The 21,062-nt window shown below is 49.3% G+C and overlaps 1 protein-coding gene across 12 annotated transcripts in view; it reads left to right on the forward strand.

Moving 5' to 3' along the window:
• The window catches only part of BCOR (BCL6 corepressor), a 107,819-nt gene extending 88,156 nt beyond the window's left edge, over positions 1 to 19,663 (forward strand). For 6 of the 12 annotated variants that reach the window (XM_043457968.1, XM_043457970.1, XM_043457971.1 and 3 more), the window contains exons 5-16: positions 40 to 93; positions 574 to 760; positions 6,196 to 6,456; positions 6,764 to 7,108; positions 7,697 to 8,022; positions 8,303 to 8,557; positions 12,994 to 13,160; positions 14,271 to 14,416; positions 14,807 to 14,908; positions 15,091 to 15,247; positions 16,454 to 16,741; positions 19,512 to 19,663. In XM_043457968.1, coding sequence (XP_043313903.1) covers positions 40 to 93; positions 574 to 760; positions 6,196 to 6,456; positions 6,764 to 7,108; positions 7,697 to 8,022; positions 8,303 to 8,557; positions 12,994 to 13,160; positions 14,271 to 14,416; positions 14,807 to 14,908; positions 15,091 to 15,247; positions 16,454 to 16,741; positions 19,512 to 19,575 — 2,352 coding nt within the window. In that variant the 3' untranslated portion in view covers positions 19,576 to 19,663. Of the gene's footprint in view, positions 1 to 39; positions 94 to 573; positions 761 to 6,195; positions 6,457 to 6,763; positions 7,109 to 7,696; positions 8,023 to 8,302; positions 8,558 to 12,993; positions 13,161 to 14,270; positions 14,417 to 14,806; positions 14,909 to 15,090; positions 15,248 to 16,453; positions 17,625 to 19,511 lie in introns of those variants that run through there. The other 6 variants (XM_043457974.1, XM_043457972.1, XM_043457975.1 and 3 more) reach the window with 6 other exon arrangements.
• Positions 19,664 to 21,062: the final 1,399 nt, after the last annotated feature.

Raw genomic sequence — 21,062 nt, forward strand, 5'->3', positions numbered from 1 at the left:
ATCTAAATGATCCATTGAGTGCCCATTTTAATTACATAGATGGAAGGATTACAAGAGGACAGTATTTTATGTCTACCCGCTGCTTACTGTGAGGTCAGTTCTTCAAATTTTTATTACTAGAATCTTACATAAACCTTTTGAGTTAAATTTCATTTCCAAATATACAAAGGGAAGTTTGTGGGCCATGGTCGTCTTTATTCATTGTGCATTTGTTTTCTTTTCTGTTGTGTTTTTGTTTTGCTTTCTTTGCGTTGTGTTTCTGTTTTGTTTTATTTACCTTCGAAAGAGAATGTCTGTCTCTATGCCACAGTGTATGTATGGCTATACATACACACCACATATATCTCTACACACATATGGCTTTATGAATAAAGAATGTGTGACTGCTTAACATATAGACACTCTTATATTTGTATCATTAACTTTTAAAGTATCTAAGTTGTATCATAAAGTGTGGTTGGTTTTGGGCAAACTTTTCTTGGAAAATACTTTCCTTTAAGGTAAGGCCAGTGAAATAGCTTTGATGGTAAGGTGTGTTGTTTTTTTTTTTTTCCATCTCCATTCTCTTCCTAGCGTGCAATGATGCGCTTCTCAGAGTTGGAGATGAAAGAGCGAGAAGGTGGCCACCCCCCAACCAAGGACTCCGAGGTGTGCAAATTCAGCCCCACTGACTGGGAAAGGTTGAAAGGAAGTCAGGACAAAAAGCCAAAGTCGGTCACCCTGGAGGAGGCCGTTGCTGACCAGAACGACAGTGAGAGATGTAAGTGAACCCCGGCGGCTTGTGGGTGGTACCATGTTGGTGAGAACAGGGCGATTTGGCTGTTTGATACATGAGGCACGTATGAGACATTGTTTCCTGGGATGTGTCTCCTTTTCCAGAGAAACACTGGTCCCATAGTTAATAACAGGGTAATATAATAGAGCAGAGGAATGGCAATGCAAGACCTCAAGCGCAGCAAATATTTTATAGCATGTAGGGGTATGGGTTTTTGGTAGCAGTGGAATGAATGACATTTGCAGCCAGAGCCAGACCTTCCATAGCGATGGTCTCCTCTGGTAGGAAATGGAGCGTCCTCGTATTCTCCCTCCGAAAGCAGAAATTTCGCTAAAATGGGATGAGGGCTGATGAAGGCACCAGCAAGATGAGCATAGTTATTTTCTGTGGCAGGTTTGTTTGCAGCCATTAGGAGTTGAGAGCACACTCCAAGGGCATGGGATGAACAAGGGGGGTGTTTATCACACCCAACTAGACAGGGGCCATCTTATGTGACAGAGGCAGAATTGGAGAGAAAGCTAGGGCATGCTTGAGTCACTCTGCTGTCCCAACCACTGCTCCTCCACTGGGGTTGACTTTGGGATGTGTTCTCGACTTCCTGAGCTCAGGAGGTATGTTGGCAGCCAGTGGAGGTCTTTCCGTGTTTTCTTCAGTGTGCATGCTTGGGGCCTGCAGCCCACTCCGGACCCCAGAGACCTCACCAGTGATGGTGAATGAGGGCATTGAGGTGAACATCAAGGACAGGGTGGGTGCAAAATCCTCCTGAGACAGGACAGTTGGGGATGGTGGGCACATTTGGGAGGTCTGGGTCCTTGGACGTTGTGGGTGGGAACAGGGTGATTCAGCTCCCGGCGCTGAGGGAGTTGAGAGGAAGCAATATGCTTCCGATGGCCCGACGTCTGGGTGGCGGCTGCTCAGAGAACGGGTCTGTCTAGCCATCCTTGCCAGCCATGGATCTCCGGGCCAGGATTCTGGGTGAACCACACCAGGACCGGCTTGTTCTGCATGGTCTCGTAGAAGGCTGCTTCTCGGGCGCGGGGGCGGGGGGTTGGTGGCGGGGTCTGCCTGTTCTGGGGGTATGGTGAGGGAAGCTGGAGGAAGGGAGCAGGAAGTTAGCTGGCCTCGAGTCTTCTTGCCCTTTTTTCCAGCAACATGGCCAGACCCAGGGTGGCCACTGCCCCTCACATCTCAGTGGCTTCACTCCAGCCTTCTTCCCAGAGAAGTTAACGTGTCCTTCCCTGTCTTGCCTGCTGAGCCTCAAGACAAGGCTGGTGGGGAGCAGGGCCTGAGCCCCAGTTGATTTGGAAAGCCGCCTCACCAACCCCCCACCCCCCCCCACTACCCCTTCCAAGCTCAGGGCATGGGTCTCTTCCTGGAGCACCCAGGACATGGTCCAGTGAGTCACTGAATCACTGCCACCATGGGAGGGCAGGAAGAGGGTTGGGGAAAGTGAGGAGCTCCATTTGCCTTCTGGAGACTTGTGGTTTGTAGTTGGTTGAGAAGGCTCACCTAATTAAAGGAGCCATTGTCCTTACTGCCGCCTCCGAATCCACAGCACAGCAGGTGTTCAGTCCATTCAACTGGAAATTAATGGGCCTTCCTGTCCTTAAACCATCATATCTTGAGCCCATGCTGGCTCAGAGGGTCCTTCTCATGGGTGTCAGTGTGGTTGAGAGCCGCAGAATGAGCACCTGGGAGCCGGGGTGGGGATTTGGGGTGGGCTGGGGTCATGAGAGGTCCAGACGCCTCTGTCTGCCTTCCCCCTCCTGAGGTAGCCCCTCCCCGAAGAGTGACCAGGTGCTTCTAAGATGGTGGGGCTTGCAAGTGGCTCGTTCAAAAAAAAGTGAATTAACTTGAAAATAACAATGGCCAGGATTTTCATTTATTATGATCACTGTTCTTTATGATCGCAGGGGTGGCTGAGTTCAGTTTTATTTCGGAAGTTCAAGTTTGGAGGTTCCTCAAACTGGGAAGTTCATTTTTACTAGGAACCCTCAGTGACATTTGAAAATGGGGTGGGACAAGGAGGCATTGGCCCCTTCCTTCTCGAACTTGAAATGACCGACTCCTTTGCCAACCACTTGGCTGGGACAGACCTAAGACCTGCTCGGTAGCAGTGCCCGGCCAGAAACTGGAGGAAACCTCACTCAAGGGGCTTCATGAAACTTCTTAGCTCAGGGAACTTCTCTTCCAGATGAGCATCTGCACATTTGTAAACTACTTTAATTTGAAACAGAGATTCCCTAGGCTCCCTCTGTGGAGGGTGTAAGTTTTAACAAGGTTAGCCTTCACTGGCGGTGCTATACTTAAGCTGTAGAGAAGGGGATTTCAATCGTGGGGAGCCCTCCAACATCTCAGAACCCTCCCACCTTGTTTAGGCCTCACTGGGCATGGCTCAACAATGGTGAGGGTGCTTTGTTGCCACGGTGACTTGTAAATGTTGCTATGGTGATGTTTCTCTGAGGTGATGCTATGGCACAACCATGATAAATTATGGGATATATGTGTTGTGAGTCATATGACCACACTGCAGGGAGCAAGTGTTAAACCTCAAACAATACAGCCATGTTCACACCTGCTTAGACTGGGTGACCCAGGGCCCATGGCTTCCCGCTTTTAGGAGGGTCAAAAAGTAGCAGTGATGGCAAAGCCTGATGGTTGGGATCCCCATGTATCTATCTCCCCATCTCCTTTACCCTCAAGGGTAGTCCTGTGGGTCCTGTGTAGTCCTGTGGTTAGAACAGTGATTGAGAAGCTCCAGGTGACACAAGAGTCTCTCCCCCATAGGTGGTGGCCATGGGTATCTTGGCCAGTCAGGGTGGGTGTCCTTCAGGGTTCTTCAGGGTTATTATTGGCCTGGGTAAGGTCACACTAGCATAAGGTCTGGGGGTGGGGGGCGGTGCTTAACTGAGAAGAATTGAGATCTTTGCCCTGAAAGACTCAGGAGTTGGGGGAAGAGTGGATGGACCTGTTTGGGAAAAGATCCTCTCACCTAATGAGGAAGAAAGCAACTGAGTGATGTGTGTGGAGGGATGATTTCGGTGAGCCCTGACTTGAGCAGTGGAAATTTCCTGATTAATAGTCCAGGGTGAGGAACCACGGACATTATACCATGGGGTCCCTGGGGACAAGGACCACTGGGAAGGTCCAGGTGCAGGAGCGCCCTCCCTAGCTGAGTGGGTATGGCGGGCACATGTGTGGCACACTCCTGGTCCTGGTGGGTGAAGGGGTGCCCTCTACACCCAGGCAGCTTTTACCAGATGGGAAGCCTAGAAGAACCCCCGGGAAGGGTCTGACTCATTGGGGTGCACTTACTCTTCCAGGAACAGAGGGAAGAGCTTCCACAGTCACTGCCTGCCCACACCTGAGAAACTGTCATCATAATCCCCCAGGTGGTTTTCTATGGGCAAGAAATACTGGCGTTTTGTAGCCAAAGATATAAAGTAATTTCACTGTTAACGAAGGTAGCTGGCCTTGAGGGTGAAAACTTAGATGGAAAACCTTCTCCCTGAGCCAGATGCCTCCCTAGATGAATTGAGACTGTTACAGATACAGAGTTAAAATGTAAATAGGTAGAAGTGGAATCAGAAACACTGAGTAGACAGCTTCTTCATGTGATTGGGGACATCTCAGATGGGCAGGGCCCCACACTGACGGCATTCGCTGACATCACCCAGTTACCTCTCCTTCCAAACCACTGAGTTGGAACCATCTTTCCTAGCTAAAGTGGGGGGGTGGTGGAGAACTCACTTTGAATGAACTTTAAAATTGGACATGGGGGGTTCATAAGGAGCCATTACACTTCTCCATGGGTCCCCTTCCATGAGGCTTTTAGAAAAGGCTGATTGGACCAGAGAAGTCCAGTGGTATAACCAGGAGGGCTCACCTCTTAAGATAGCATACATTTCAGGCCCGAAATTCAGGCTGCTCTGAAAGTCTTAGCATCTTTTGGTTAAAGGAATTTTTCCAGCCTTTTCCTGTGTTTATGAAGCCCACCCACAGGAGGAGGCTTGCAGTAACATTCCCACTTTACAACTGAAGGGGGCCGAGTTGTAAAGAGGCGCTGTTCCTGCCAGAGTGGCTTAGAGGGTCACCGAGCACCCAAAATGAGAGTTGCAGCGTACCCTCTTCCCAAGCCCTCAGTGATCTGGACTATATCCCCCTGGAGCACAGGCCAGGAGTCTGGGATTTTTCCTGCTGCCATGACAGGAGACCCAAGCAGTTGAGGTGATTCCACCATTCCTTGGCAAGAGTAGACGGGGATCTGTCCCACCTTGGGATGCCCTTGGAGAAAAGATCAATGGGTTCCAGCATTGAGAACACAGGCCAGGCTAGCCAAGGCCAGGGTGAAATTTGTCCCCACAACTGACTGCCATTAAATGCTGGGAATGCCCCCGCAAAGAGAGGTTGATTAGGGGGCTAGCCAGCTGGGCAGAAGGGAGAGTGTTATCTGGGAGCAGCACATGAAGAGTGTGTCTATGATTTCATCTAGAAAGGTGGGCTCAAGGAGCCTAGGTTGAGTGGAGGGAGCTGAAGCAGGCAGGGCTGGGGTGTGAGCAGTTCAGCCCCCAGAGAAGGGGGTGGAGTCTCGTCTTTGGAACATGGAGGAGTGCCAGGGGGCTGACTAGTGTAGGAGCAGCCACCGGGCCGGCCCCTCCCCCCCCGCCGTGGCAGTGAAATGCTTTTCCCTCAATGGTTCTGGAACTAGGACACAGGGACTTGTAGTGATCTGGTTGAGTTCTTTGAAACTGCCCTTCACCCTTGTACACACAACAGGAAGCCTTGCCTTTGGCTTTGCCAGGCTTCCTCCTCCCTTGGTCTCCCAGCCTCCCACCATTCTTGCCCTGTCCTCTTCACCCTCGCCCCTGCTGACCCAAGTGAACATTGGTCCTGTCCTTGTGCATGTGGCATTTGGGGGACATTTGGTCTTTTTATTACATCAACCTTTATTTCAAAATAATGACCTCAGCTGTTTCCATGGAGATGGGTAGCTCAGCTCTGGCTTAAGCTTGCTGGGGGCTCACCTACCCACAGTTGGAAAAGGTCCTGGAGGGGACCTGAGTGCCACCAAAGTTGACCAACTGGGAGGTGGCAGGCAGGCAGTTCTCTCATGTGCTTATAGAAGAGTAACACTGATGCCTCATCTTGATTCTCTCCGACCTCAACTATGAACATGGAGGGCAGTAGTGAGTGTCCCACACCCCTCATTTTCTGGGCAGAGTATCTTCAGCTGCCCTTCCTTTGGGACATGGTCTTTCTGAGGGTCTTGTGCTTCCAGGACGGGAGGCCCCCAGTCTCCAAAGGAGGGTCTATTGGTAGCAGATTACCTTGGGCGTAGGGGTCCCGCCTGCTCCCCAACCCTGCCTGCCCCTGGTAACCTTTGTTCCTTCCTTCCCCCGTTCTCCCCACCCACCCCCCAGGCGATTATAGTGCCGGAAACAAACACGACCCCTTTGAAGCCCCAGAGGACAAAGATGTTTCTGTGGAGAAATATTTCCTGGACCGGCAGCCGGTGAGCGATCCCTCTGCCGACCAGGCCGCCCCAGACATGCCACACAGCCCCACCCTCCGGGTGGACAGAAAGCGAAAGGTCTCAGGGGACAGCAGCCACACTGAGACCACTGTGGAAGAGCTCCCTGAGGACCCGCTGCTGAAAGCCAAGCGAAGACGGGTCTCCAAAGGTGAGCTTGGCTCGGCTTCCGGCCCCACAAGGCACCCAGGGGAAGTAAAGTCCTGGGGTGGAGCAGTGGAAGGTTCCAGTCCCACCTTGGAGCCCTGGGGCAAGCCACTCACACCTCCCCTGTCCCAAGCCAGGTATAGGAGCCCAAAGATGACCAAAGACAAATAGGCTCCCCCTCCCGAGACTTGGTGACAAGTTCCACAGTGACCACACCCTTCCCCTCCCCCACCCCCCTGACAGTGATGTATGACAGTTTGTTCCCCACCCCAGGGGGCTTTTTGATTAATTTGTAGTTATTTCTCCATTAGATGACTGGCCTGAGAGGGAAATGACAAACAGTTCCTCTAACCACTTAGAAGACCCACATTATAGTGAGCTGACCAACCTGAAGGTGTGCATTGAATTAACAGGGCTCCATCCCAAAAAGCAACGCCACTTGCTGCACCTTAGAGAACGGTGGGAGCAGCAGGTGTCGGCAGCAGAGAGCAAACCTGGCCGGCAGGGCAGGAAGGAAGTGACCCAGGCAGCTCAGCCTGAGGTTGCTGCCCAGGGCAATAACATCTCCGAAGAGAAGCCTGGCAGGAAAAGGGCAGAAGCCAAAGGCAACAGAACCTGGTCGGAAGAGTCCCTCAAATCCAGTGACAATGAACAAGGTATGCACCGGGGACTGAGGTGGGGGGGGGTGGTCCTGGAGGATGGGTCACCTGCTCTCTGTGGGAAAGGGCCCTGGAGGGGACCTGAGCTCCATCCAAGTTGACAGAGTAGCATGTGGCAGGCAGGGAGTTCTCTCCATGAGGTCCTTTCAGCCTCCACACTTCCTTCTGGAATATACCGTGAGGAGGGAGCTCCATTTCCTGGGCTGCTCCTCACCCGGCTCATGGCTGGGCAAGGAAGGGAGGCCCTGGGTGACCCCTCACTCCAGGCTCAGGCAGTCCCCAGTCTCCAGGTCCCAAGCACCCAAGGCCCCCCATGGGTGGGGGCTGGAGAGCAGGAAGGGCTGGTTTCTGCCCCCCTCATCCGGGCCCTTTGAAACAACTTGCCATTTGGCGTTTGAATGTGGGATAATTAAAATATTAATGCTTTGAAAACATAATTGGTATATCTTTAAAAACTGAAGCCGCTCCAGTGATCAGTGGTAACAATGGGCTTTTCTTTCCGCACCAGCTACAACTGTGTAACGCCTGCTTTTTCTCTCCCCACCCCCTGCCTCCCGCCCGCCTGCCCCCCCCCTCCGGATTTAGGCTTGCCTGTGTTCTCCGGCTCTCCGCCCATGAGGAGCTTTTCATCCACCAGTTTAACCGGCAGAAAGCAGAGTCAGCCAAGCTGTACGGCAGGCTTGAGGCTGCCTGCCAAACAGCAGAAAATTAAAGAAAGCCAGAAGACAGATGTGCTGTGCACGGACGAAGAGGAGGATTGTCAGGCTGCCTCCCTGCTGCAGAGATACCCCGACAACAGCGAGAAACCATCCGGGAAGCGACTGTGCAAAACCAAACATTTGATCCCACAGGAGCCCAGGCGCAGCTTGCCACTGCCAGGGGACTACTACGTGGAGAATGCCGATGGCAAGGTACCTCTTGCCCCCAGCACTCCCCCCCCCCCCCGGTCGTGCCAGCGCATCCCGCCTGCCCACTTCTCCGCTTCTGGGGACAAAGGTTTCCTTTTCCTGAACGCCCTCCCCCAAAATGTCACTGTCCTGTTCTAGGGGGCCTGTCTCCTGGGTGGTGCTAAAGTTTCCGGCTAGTAAAAAACTCCTTCCTCTAGCCCCACCCCCAAACAAAAGAGGACGGGGGAAAGCGCTATGGTGGAAGGACATCCCACAATGTGCGCGCTGCCCGCTTTCTTGGTAGGTGACCGTCCGGAGGTTCCGAAAGCGGCCCGAGCCCAGTTCTGACTATGATCTGTCACCGGCCAAGCAAGACCAGAAGCCCCTGGACCGTCTGCAGCCATTGATACCAGTTTCGCATACGTCACAGCTGCCCCTCGCAAGCTCTCCGCCAGAGGCCACCCAGTCCCGCCCGATGCCACCAGAAGCGCGGAGGCTTATTGTCAATAAGAACGCAGGCGAGACGCTCCTGCAGCGGGCTGCCCGGCTGGGCTACGAGGTGAGCATCCCCTAGGTGCACTGGATACCCGCTGCCGCTCCGGGGGTGGGGGCCCCATTGGCTGGGGTGGGGGCGGGGGCGGGGGGTGGGATCTCAGAGCCCAGCTCTCCTCCACGTGGGGGGCGGGGCTGGATGTTCCCGCGGGATGTTTGCGTTAGCCCCCCGCTCACGTTGCGGGCTCTTTCGTGTGAAAAGAAAGGCCTCTGTGATGTTTGCTTCATGTTCAGGCAGGTAGACTGCTTTGGCATCTTCCAGTCTGGCTCACTTATCTCTGATATAAAATCTGACCTAACCCAGGGCTTGGCGACTAGGGGAATTTTAATGAGCCCTTTTGGATTCTGATTAGCAAGGGGGAGAGAAGTTATTAACTCTACTTTCGGCTGCTGTGCCGTTTGGAGGCAGAGTGATGCCGCCGCCACCCCCCACCCCGCCACCCCCCACCCCCTACCATGGAGTAACAGCGGGAAATGTCTGTGCAGAGTAGGGGTGGTGATGGGGCAGACCTGAAGGGTTTCTTTGAGAGGGTACCGGAGCCCGGGGCTGATGGTAGAGGGGGTTTGGTCCTTAACCAGAACCACTGTATCCCAACCCAAACCCAGCACAGCTGATGACGACCATAGAACCTCTGTGAGATAGATGACTCCTTCCGCCCTGTGCCCCTCCCCCACCGTACTTGTCAGCTGCAATTGTGATGTAATAGCTCACAGGGCAGAGGCATTTTTTTCAAGCTGGCATCAGCCCTCTGGGAGTTGAATGGTCACAGTAAAATGCAGCTCAGCAGGCTGAGCGCGTGGAGGTGTGGACTCGCACTGGGGTGGCAGGATCCATGCGGGCCGGGAGCCCTGGCTCCCCCACCCCCAGCTCCCACACCCCAAGCCAGCTCTGTGGAACCCCTGTCCCCTTGTTCATAATGCCCTAAGCCCTTTGAGATATGCCCACCTCAGCCCCCCAAGGCATGACTGTGGGTGGGAAGTTAGAAGCACCTGTGCTTAGTTCAGGGGTTGAATGTGCTGTTGTTTATATCTACATGTCTTTCGGAGACCTCTCCATTAACTAGAGAGAACTTTCTGGTGGTTCACACAGTTACTTTAAGATGAAGTCCAAGGAGCACCCAAGTGGTTTTCCCAAGAGCAGAGAACAGCAGCACCTAGGAGGACAGAGTGTCTGTTGCACATAGTGCTAAGCTAGGCCCCACATGCCAAGTGTTTGCTCAGTACTAGTTGTGGTTGAGAACATAAACTCCTGGGGTGGGGGGGGTGGGGTAGGGAGCCTACTTGGCATCATTTCCACCAGTCTCCCTTTGGGACCAGAGACTTCAAAAGACCCTTGTTGGTCCTTTAAGAAAGTTTCCATTTTGGTTTGGTGACTCTGACCAAAGTGCCCGTTGGTCCATTTTGGTCTGGACCAACGGGCACTTGATCCATACTTTTTTGTAGCCTACCTGGCCTTCGATTGCACAGGAGGCCATGGGAATGTTTGTGGTCAGACTTGGTTTTCTTCAAATGTACATTTCAACACATAGGTTATACACTGATTATCATCCGTTTTGATACTGATCATTGTGACTTATAGATGAACGTTTTCAACTTTTTTATCCAACTTTCTAGGATTTCTCTCGGCAGAATTTTAAATGTTGGGATGATGGCCCAGTTGGGAGATTTGACAATTTAAACCTTTTAACATTGAGGGATAGTTTACTTAACCAAATAAGGGTGTGCTTTGAATGCACTTGGGGAGGGTTTTCCTGAAGTTTTGTCTTCACCATTCATTGTTGGTGATTTTCTGCTTATATCATGTGCAGTAAAAAGGCGATCTGAGCTTTATGTCATAATGATCTGGCTCTGGAAGTTTAGAAACACGCTCTGGCTTCAAATCTGCTTTCAGTAGATCACTTGCATGGCCAGAGACCTCAAACCTTTCCCTCTCCAGAAAAAGGCTTCTGCCTCTTAGGCTAAAATGCCAATGTTCAACCCCATGCGTGTGCGCTTAGTGGTAATGGTTAAATTTTCTATGAATTGAATAAATCATGTTTTTAAAAAAGTTAATGAGGCATTTAATTAATTAACAATGTCGGGTTTATGGCCTTTATGGTTACATTTTGCGGTTAATGGCATTCAGCTTATAGCCGCTTAACAGAGAGTTGTCCAACAAAAACAGTTCGATTTTGTTTGGAAATGGGTGGGCTGCCCTTCAAACACTCCCATTTCTAGCAGAGAAAATAAACCAAAAGATGTGTTGGGCAGACAGACTTGCCTGACCTTGTCACCTTTCTCTCTGTTGGTAACAGCAGTTGCCATCCATTTAGAGACCAACTCCCTCCCAGCTAGGAGAGTGTGGTTAGCCCACTGACCCCAATAGAGATGGCCTGTGGGATGCTCATCATGGCTAGATTGCATCCCTTGGGCCTTTTGAATCTTGCCAGCCAACCAGATACCAAAGACTTGAATTATAGGTCTAGTACTTCATGTTAATTGAACTTGGGGTTTAATTTCTCTGGGCCTCAATTTCTCTTAAGTGTTCAATGAGGATAGTACTACCTTCCTTTCCTGCCATCTCCTGGGTTCCCATGGGATGATGGAAGATGTCCTTATCTGGGGCAACGAGAAGCACTGTGTAAATAGCATCAGCGAGGTTGAGTTAGGTCAGATTGGGCCATGGGGCTCCTGCTGCCTTTGCTGATGTCCTCTAGGAACAGAGATTTGACTTACCTGTCAGCTTTGATGGCCTTTCATTTCTAGGTCCCCTTGAATCGGCCCTGGTAGCAATGAAGGTTTCCAGGCGAAGGCCATGATTGTCAGAGCAAATAAACCTCTGGTTGGTAGGACCCAGGCAGGCCGCCAGGACCTGGGGTAAACTGATCTGTACACAACAGTTGGTGGCGTTCAGACCTGATCTGGAGCCACGTGACGGGGCCTCTCTCTGACGGGGGCATGCAGCTCCATTAGCTTGCAGCCGTCCACTTGAGTCTGGCTACTGAGGGCCTGCTAAGGGAGTAGCAGCTTCATGCGGTATCCTGGATACCAGGGCTTAGGATAGGTGGCCTGGGAGCCTGAGCATTGTGGGCTTTCTGGCAGGTTGGGATCTGAACGAAGAAACACCTTCATGGGCGTGCCTTTTCCCTTCCCCCCCCTTGTTTTGGAAGGGAGCTGCCACATTAACCTCACCGATGGCCAGGTTTACCAACACGCCCCATTAGGTTCATGGACTAAGCAAATGGAACTTGCAAGTTCACTCAGAAGTGAGTGGTCACCTTTGATTGGCATGTCCTTCAAAGGTCATAAAAGGTTTTACAGAACCCATCTTACGTCTATGAGTGGCTGGAATGGACCCTGTTGTAGGTTTCACAGATGAGTTACTTAAGAGTTGTCACAAGGAGTCCTGCTCTGACCCCATCCCGTACCCCGTTACAAAGTGGACTGTGCATTGGGCTGCCTGCACACTCTGCCTACCCCTGGCTCTCAGAACCTGACAGCTCTCTGCTGGGCATGACTTGGAAGAAAACAAGTATAATGTGTTTTCTGGTGGCAAGTGCTTTCGATGTGTTTGAAAACTTTCTTAATCAAGGTAATAAAACATTGAATAAATTACCACTCTGCTAACTGGGAGCGGTTCATATTAATATTTTAACACGCCAAAGAAGTAAGATTAATAACAGTGATTCTAACGCATACTCTTGACACAGAACACCTTCGGGGAAGGGGGGAAGGGTAGACTTGTTTTATTTGCTTCTTGAAATGTGTAGTTTGCGGGGTAGAATGAGGCAGAATAGAGGGTGGGGTTATTTGGAGCATTTTGTGTCATTCCTGGAGGATGGATAGAGAAAGCTTCTGTTTGATTCTATTGAACATACAAATAGCATTTGAGGCCCAGGTTCTGATTTGGGGTCTTCACTGGCGGTGTGAGGATGTGGCTGACCTGGGTGTCTGTCCCTCCTTCTCTAACCTGAGGGATGTTCTTCAGTGGATTTCAGTTCTCTTTAAGCACCAGTCATCAATGCTTAAATGTGTGTTGTCAACTATTGCCGTCGACGGAACGGACCAGTCAAGGGAGAATGGTCTATACTTGGCCTTGTGTCATCTAAGATGTTAGCAACCGTGGCACCTCTGTATGGGCCATGCCAGCCCCTGGACTGAGGGGTTTCATGGCTATCTGAATACATCCTCTCAGCAGCCCTGTGGAAGCTTGGGAGAAGTTCAAGGGCAGCTTGCCCGGGGCCAGGCCACTGGGGCAGCAGAGCCCTAGACAACGCTGTCTGCATCTCCAAGCCCTTCCCACAAGCTTTTGCCACCTCACCAGGACACCCACCACACTTCAGTGAGCTGTTAGATCCAAGGATCTATGCCTTTGAAAGTGGGCACTGCCAGGCTATGGAAAGGCTACCCTTGGAAGGTTCACTGTGTGGTGGTCTGATGGCATCCCCTACCTTCTTCCCACAGGAAGTAGTCTTGTACTGCCTGGAGAATAAAATTTGTGATGTGAACCATCGAGACAACGCGGGTTACTGTGCCCTGCACGAAGCTTGTGCAAGGGGATGGCTCAATATTGTACGACACCTCCTTGAATATGGCGCTGATGTCAACTGCAGTGCCCAGGATGGGACCAGGTGAGTGGTGGGGAAGGAACCCCAGGAGGAAAGATGGAGTGTGAGCACCATGTAAGCACACTGATGGAATCAAACATCTTTCTGGCAAATTTACATAGAACTTTTAAAACTTAGTGATGCTCTCATGGATAGAAATCCCTGAAAATGTTGAACCTGCACAGATAATCAGGGGTGTTGCCTTTTACGACCCCAGACTCTTTACCAGCATCTGTTCAATCACCATATTTAAAGTACACGTGCATTGACAGTCCCTGGAGTACAGACAGGGCCAGGGGCCAGTGGCTTCAGAGCATCTGCCGTGGTCACCCACACCCCTGGCCCCCACTCTGTCCTTGACCTCGGTTTATTGGCCAGAGGCCCAGGTCTGAGTCAGCCCAAGCATCTTCCGGGTTGTGCCTGGGATGCTACCAGGAGGCGGGGCACTAGGGCTTTCCTGACAGTCATAAAATGAGCAAAACTGAAATGTATTTGGTGGTTCATGGTTTCCAAAAAGCATTCTTTCCAGATGGGACTGTGGGCCGTGTTCCCAGTCCCAGTAGACACAGGAAGGACTCTGTACCCTCCTGAGAACTCACCCTGCCTGCTGGCTGCTTCTGAGCCAGAGGGTTGATCATTGATCTCCAAGTTGGTTTCAGGAGAGGTTCTACTTTGCCCCTAGTTTCTTTTAGAAACGGCAATCTTTTTTCTTTAAATGGTGTAAATAATTGCTTGTCATGTTGGCTTCCGTGATGTTGGAATTTCCGCCCCCCCATAAGTTATCTTCTTACAGTCTGTCACTATTTAAGTTCATTGGGAAAGTTTTCATCATAGCCTGAGTTCCTCCTTAGGATTAAGTGGATTAAGAGAGATTTGCACTTGAGAATTAGGCCTGAGATAGTCTCTTCATCTGTCTTATAAAGGGTTAAGTGTAGAAATAATAATAGAGTGATTCATCATTTGACAGTGGGCCAGTCTACAGTGCCTCAGTTTCCCCATGTGGAACGGCAGTGACTATACACTCCCCTCCTTGGTGAAACAGCGGCTTGACCACACACACTCCATTTTGCCTTTGTGTCGTTAGAGGCAAACATCATGTCCACTGGTATAATCAATCCCCCGTGCCTCTCTTAGGCCTCTCCACGATGCCGTCGAGAATGATCATTTGGAAATTGTCCGCTTGCTCCTCTCCTATGGTGCTGACCCCACCCTGGCGACATACTCAGGTAGAACCATCATGAAAATGACCCACAGCGAACTGATGGAAAAGTTCTTAACAGGTATGACAGAGATCACGAAATGGTCTGGTTCAGGTATCTAGATGGGCCAGGTTCCCCCCACCCCCACCCCTCCTCCTTTTTCACTTACTGGGAAAGTTGGCATAACATTAGTCTGTCAAACAGATACATACTTGGGTGTTGCATGGGATGGCTGGAAAATTCTGAGCTGGCCAGGCCTAGCTTTTGTTTGGCAGGCAGGGGCGATGAGGCGGACTGTCACTCGGGAACGCGGGTAGATGCATGTGCAGCTTTTAGTTAGATACCTGGAGGAATGTGCAGAGGGACTTGTCTGGAGATAACCTGCCAGCCCCAGCGTGAGACTCTCCCGACCTCCACCAGCATTTGCCTCTCGCCAGCAGGTGTTAACCTTGTTTCCCTCCCTCTCTCCAGATTATTTAAACGACCTGCAGGGTCGCGATGATGATGACAGCAGCAGCAATAGCAATAGCAACAGTGGTGCCTGTTGGGATTTCTATGGCAGCTCTGTGTGTGGTGAGCAGCCTTGTTCGTTTCAGTTGGGCAGGGAGGACGTGCATGAGTTACAGAACTTTTCTCTCTAGGGTGGATGAAGGCTTGGGGCGGGTGCCATGAGCAGGGCTGACTTTCTGTTTGGAGAACAGCTGGAATCTTGTTCTGGCTTAACTGATCCCTCTCTCTCGTTTGCCCTCCCTTAGAACCAGATGATGAAAGTGGTTATGACGTTTTAGCAAACCCCCCCGGACCAGAGGACGAGGACGATGATGATGACACCTGCAGCGACGTGTTCGAATTCGAATTCTCAGAAAGCCCCCTCTTGCCGTGTTATAATGTCCAAGTGTCCGTCGCTCAAGGGTAAGCATGCCCACCATGAGGTTGAAAAGCAGCAGATGAGGGTCAGGGGGTGGGGGGTGAGTGAATTCCTCACCAAGTGTCCACCGACTTCACATACTGCAGTAGAACTTTGCCAGGAAAGGGGTGGGGTGGGGTGGGGGATCCCAGCAAACCACCCTCATCGGAATACACCCCAGAGCCCAAAGGACACAAGAGCCAGTGGCTGGAATTGCTCACAGTTTCAGTCGCTACAGTCTTGGGGAAAGAATCCTCCGTGGGAGCCCCCCAGAAAGGACCACTGTAGGGGCCTTCCAAGGCACACAAGGTCCACTGGACGACACAGATGTAGCCTTTCCTTGTGTAAGATTAGGGAAAGCTGTATGTGACACCTGGGATCTTCTGCATCCTCGGACTGGGTCAGATTGAGTCTTGCACCCATTGGTCAGGCCACTGTGCCCCTGTACCCAATCCTCCAGAGTGAACACGTCAGGAGACATTGCTCTGCTGTGTGTTGACCCCTTGCTTAAGGAGTAGCATCCTCCTTGGACTGTGAGCCTGGGAATGTGTCTGTCCATCTGTCTTCGTGCTGACAGTGTCTTAGGAATAGAGCTCATGAAGCGTGGTAAGGGACAGCAGGGAAAGATTGTACCCCCTTCCTTCGAGAAAGCCTCACTCCCAACAACATTAAGGGGCAGGTTGGAGGTATGGGAAAGGAAAGACAGGCGACCTTGCCTGTTTTCTCATGCTCTGTCCATGAGGGTCAGAAGAGAGGAGAGATCACAGAGGTGCTTGCCATCTGCCTTGGGTTCGCAAACAGACTAGTTTTCCCTCGTGACTAGAACGGGTTGGGGGCGGGGGGGGATGTGTGGGTGGAGACTCACTTGGACAGGGTGACCTGAATTGTGGCTGGAACTGAGGGACCAAGCCTTTGCCTGGGATGTGTCCACCAGTTCCAGAGGTGCCGGGGCAGCCTGTGACAAGGCTCATTCATGGGTGCTGCTCCCACTTAGGTCTAAATTGGCTGATCTGTCCTAGATGGTCTCTTAATACATGCAGATGGGTCTAGAGTTCCCCACTAGAAGTAGATTTTAGTGAGAAGTGGAGTGAGTGAAGTAATCAAAGCAGAAATAACTGGTCCTTGTTACCACTGGGAGACAGGTAGTTCATAGTTGGAAGAGCTTTTAATTTTGCCAGAAACTCAAAACCACTGTCCTTTCTCTGGCACAGGCCTCGGAACTGGCTGTTGCTTTCCGACGTGCTCAAGAAATTGAAAATGTCCTCCCGCATATTTCGCTGCAATTTCCCAAACGTGGAAATTGTCACCATTGCGGAGGCTGAATTCTACCGGCAAGTGTCAGCAAGCCTTTTATTCTCTTGCTCCAAAGACCTAGAAGCCTTTAACCCTGAAAGCAAGGAGCTCTTAGATCTGGTGGAGTTCACGAACGAGCTTCAGACTCTGCTGGGCTCATCCATGGAGTGGCTCCACCCCAGCGACATGGGCTCAGACGACTGCTGGTGAGCTCGCCGGGGCCCGCCGTGTACAGTGTGTCATAGTGTTTATCCTTGTGCATATGTGTCATAATACGACTATTTCTGTAAAGAAGGGACACTATTACATATGAAAATATCTCTTCTTTATATAAGAGACATGACTCCAGTCGGAAGGACTCAGAAATAAGTTTTTTTTCTTTTTAAACTTTTAAGTCAGTTTTTATGAAGTTGTTAAAAATGTTTCTTTACTTTTCAGTGCACACATGCTTTGGGATATGTTTGTTTTTACTCGGAACATTTGTTTCTTTTCTTTTTTAAGGAGAAAAACAAAACAAGGAAAAGGAGCTCCACACTTTGACTTAATTTCATGTAAAGCTCCCATGACAGAGGCCGTAACTGTTGAGAGTGTGGGTCAGAACTGTGTGGTTGGTTTGGGGGGTTGAATTCGGGGAAGGCACTTGGCGATGTTGTAATTTTATGTTTTGTTTACAGTGTACCTGCTCGGGCCAGGTCAATGCTATTGGATGTGATCCAGTAGTATGTAATATAAATTCAAACCATATCCACACACAACAACTAATTGTATGAAACTTTTATATCCTAATTTAAAAGCTGTGAAATTAGTTTTCACGCATCAAACCGGATTGTTTATATGTTTAAACATTTTATGCTCTTATTTAAAGAAGACTTTGAGCTATTTTTTTCTGTACCCTGTAAAATATTGAAAACTAACATAATATGTTGAGGTTGCTTGAAATTGTACATAAAACTAAAATTTTCTGAAGTGTGTGTTTATGTATGAAACCTGTGTTTTAACTTTGTAAGTAAATTCTCTGCCTTTGTATTTATATTTTACAAAAATTTTCTTAAAAGGCAATAAACCTGTTGAGGAAAGGAGAAAATTGAAGTACCTTGTGTTCCTATGTATTTTCCTAAAACATTACTGTTGTCAATTTTTTTTTAAAGTGTTGTTGATGGTCAGTTCCCTATAGATAACTTTAGGCCATGTTATAGTCTCTATGAACTGAAACAGACTAGAAGATTTCAGGGAAGTGAGACTCTGAAGACAATTTGAAGTTCTGTTTTGATGGTTCTCAGATCCTTCTCTACCTAATCTCTGATGGCCTAGAAAACTTTTACATTGCCTTTGACCTTGCTGGACTACAGAAGCTTCATCATGGCTAATCCTTTATCTTTAGGAATATTTTTTCAGAAACAGGACTTTTATTATGTCACTTGTCCCTCCAGACCTCATGTTTTTCTGTTACATTTTAGCATCAAGTCCAAACCTGCTTGGCCCAATAGACAAGGCTTGTAGTTATGACCACTCTGCTCTTAACTTCTTACAGCAGTGTTCCTGTTGGGTACTATCAGTTGGCACTCAGTTTCCATCCTGCATCTTTTAATTCCTTTCTTCATTGCAGAGGCTAGATACCTGAATGTTACTAGACTCCCTTGCAGCTAGAATTCTGAATTGTGGTTAGGTTTGGAAGGCGGAGTGAGGGAGAGATGTGTTCCTGCTCTACAGGCTGCTGATAAGGTTAAGGAGACATGCTGGACAGTTGGAGTGATTCAATCAGCCTTTCAACAGTGAATCTTTAGCTTTGTGAGTAATGAGATGCATTAGTGATCGTGGTAGTGCCTGGATGACAACCTCAATAGACTGTTCTTAAATCCAGTGATTCTCGTGTCATCCTTGACACATTCCTCCAGCCCTCCCAAAGATTCCTTGTATCAAATCCGTTTGTGATCAGAATGCTCTTAGTGGTTTTCAGTCTTAAATAGTCAACTCTGAGAACACCTAGGCAGAGAAGATGGAAGGGGCCATGGAGATGATGTACTTGAATGGGGTCTTAATGTATGGGGAGGGAGGGGTCCTGTAAGCTCTGTGACCTGGCAGGTGGGGAAAGAGCCATTTGTGGGAACAGGGAAATCCAGTACTGTCAGATGAGATGAGAGCCCCTTGTTCAGTCGCTCAGTCGTGTCCAACTCTTTTCGACCCCATGGACTGCAGCACACCAGGCTTCCCTGTCCATCACCAACTCCCGGAGCTTACTCAAAGTCATGTCCATTGTGTCAGTGATGCCATCCAACCATCTCATCCTCTGTTGCCCCCTTCTCCTCCTCCTCCCACCTTCAATCTTTGCCAGCATCAGGGTCTTTTTCAATGAGTTGGTTCTTCGCATCAGGAGCCCATTGTTGGTGAGTACCAAATGAAGTTTGGGATGTATCTTGAAGACAAGGAAATCAGAGAACAGTGTTCTTGATTTATCCACTTTATTAGTTTTAAAAATAGATATTTTTTAATTTATTTTTGGCTATGCTGGGTCTTACTGCGTGGGCTTTCTCTAGTTGCAACAAGCAGGGGCTACCCTTTATTGCAATGTGTGGGCTTCTTACTTCAGTGCCTCTCGTTGCAGAGCATGGGCTCTATAGCATGCGGGCTTCAGAAGTTGTGGCGTGTGGGTGCAGTATTCTCAGCTCCTGAGCTCTGGAGCATAGGCTCAATAGTTGTGCACAGGCTTAGTTAGCTGCATGTGGGATCTACCCCACCCAGGGATCAAACCCATGTCTTCTGCATTGGCCAGTGCATTCTTTTCCACTGAGCCACCAAGGGAGCCCTATTATTTATTTTATTTTTTTGATCATACAAAAATACACTTTGTTTTAAAAAAAAGAATCTCAGCATTTCAGAAATAGAGGTTCTTGTCATCCTAAACCAACCCTTTCTCCCATTCCCCACCCGAAAAGTTAAAACCAGTGTTAACAGTTGTGCTGAACTTTTGTTTTTTAGGAAGTCATCTCAGACAGCAAGCGGGAGTGGTTGCGCACAAAGCAAAACAGACCTGCAGAAATAATTGAACTGAAAGAGTGCTGGTGAGCCTGAATTACAGGCAACGAGGAGCCCCCAAGAGCCCAAATTAAAGCAAAGAATAACAACTCCAAGGTATTTGGCTCTTTGTATTTGTATTTGGGCTGGAGTTAAAGGGTGGGCTGGCGACCAACTGAGGTTCTCTCCTGGATGAAGGTCATTCTATTAATTAAGTCAAGAAAATAGGTGGGAGCCGTAGGTTTAAGGGGTGCAGGGGAGGTTATGGGCTTGGTTTAGGAGACATTTAAGGTTATGGTTCATGGCAGTTGGAGGAGCCATTGGTAAGTTAGAAGAACACTTATTGTAAGAAACATCAGGTGTTTGAAAATGTGGGTGAAGAACAGCTAAAGAACTGATTCTAGGTAGAAATGAGCTGTCCATGGCCTAGAGAAGTTTGGATGTCAAGGAGCTCCCCAGCAGTTAAGAGGAGGTACCATAGGTGTGGATGCACCCTGCTCCCCTCCATGGGAGCAGAGGGAACACTGATAGAGACAACATCCCACTGGGTGTAGAGTAGCTTTCCATAGTGAAGATAACAGTGCAAATGAGATCGTACTAGCTGTAGCAGGCTCCCAGGTACAGAATCCCTCATAGCACAGGTGGAGAATAGAAGAATGGTTCTTCTGAAGGTGTAAAGATTGAGGGCATGCTCTTCATCCTATCCTATCTCCTGGCTACAATGTGGTTGTGACAGCTATTGCCATAGCAGCCACCCTGGACCACGAAGCATGGAAGTCGAGCATTCAGTGTGCTTAAGGAGCCTGGGTCCCTTAGGACCTAGTGTCCCTGAACCATCACATCAGCGCTGCCCTGTGCTGCCCTGCTCTGCCTGCCTTTTATGTTCGAGAAAAATAAACAATTCTGTTGAAGCCACTGTTCTTTTCGAGTTTTTCTACTACTCCCACCAAATCTCATCTTAACATGCTTACCATAGGTGTGCACTTGGACATCTTCCTTGTCAAGTTGGCCCAGTAGTGTAACAGCAAAAGGCTGAAAACACCCAGATGCCCATCAGCCAGTCCCTCTTTGAAGTTATAGTGATACATCTGCACTGTGATACTAAGCAACTGTACAAGGAATTGAGGACCAGCTTTCTAATTCTCTTTAGAAATGGTTACCTCTGGGTAAAGAACAAACTGCCAGGGAAAGGGGTGGAAGCTTTACTCCTCTGAATGTTCTTGCAATATCGATTCGACTTGAGAGTTTACATGTTTCTAAACCAAAAGCAATGTCAAAAAACAAACAAACCCTAACTATCCAGTTGGAAGTGTAACCACACAGAAAGTAACTATTTAAAATGACTTTAAAACAGAATAAAAAAAAAATTAAAAAAAAAAAAAAAAACAGAATAAAGTTCCTATATAATCCCTTGCCCTAAGGACAGAAGAATGCAGAAACTCTCAAATAAATAATTAATAAATTAGTTTATTTTCACTAATCCTATCCTTGCTGATAGTGTCTGCATTGTGATGC

Source organism: Cervus canadensis, chromosome X, assembly GCF_019320065.1.
Source record: "Cervus canadensis isolate Bull #8, Minnesota chromosome X, ASM1932006v1, whole genome shotgun sequence".
In the NCBI taxonomy this organism is placed as follows: domain Eukaryota; kingdom Metazoa; phylum Chordata; class Mammalia; order Artiodactyla; family Cervidae; genus Cervus; species Cervus canadensis.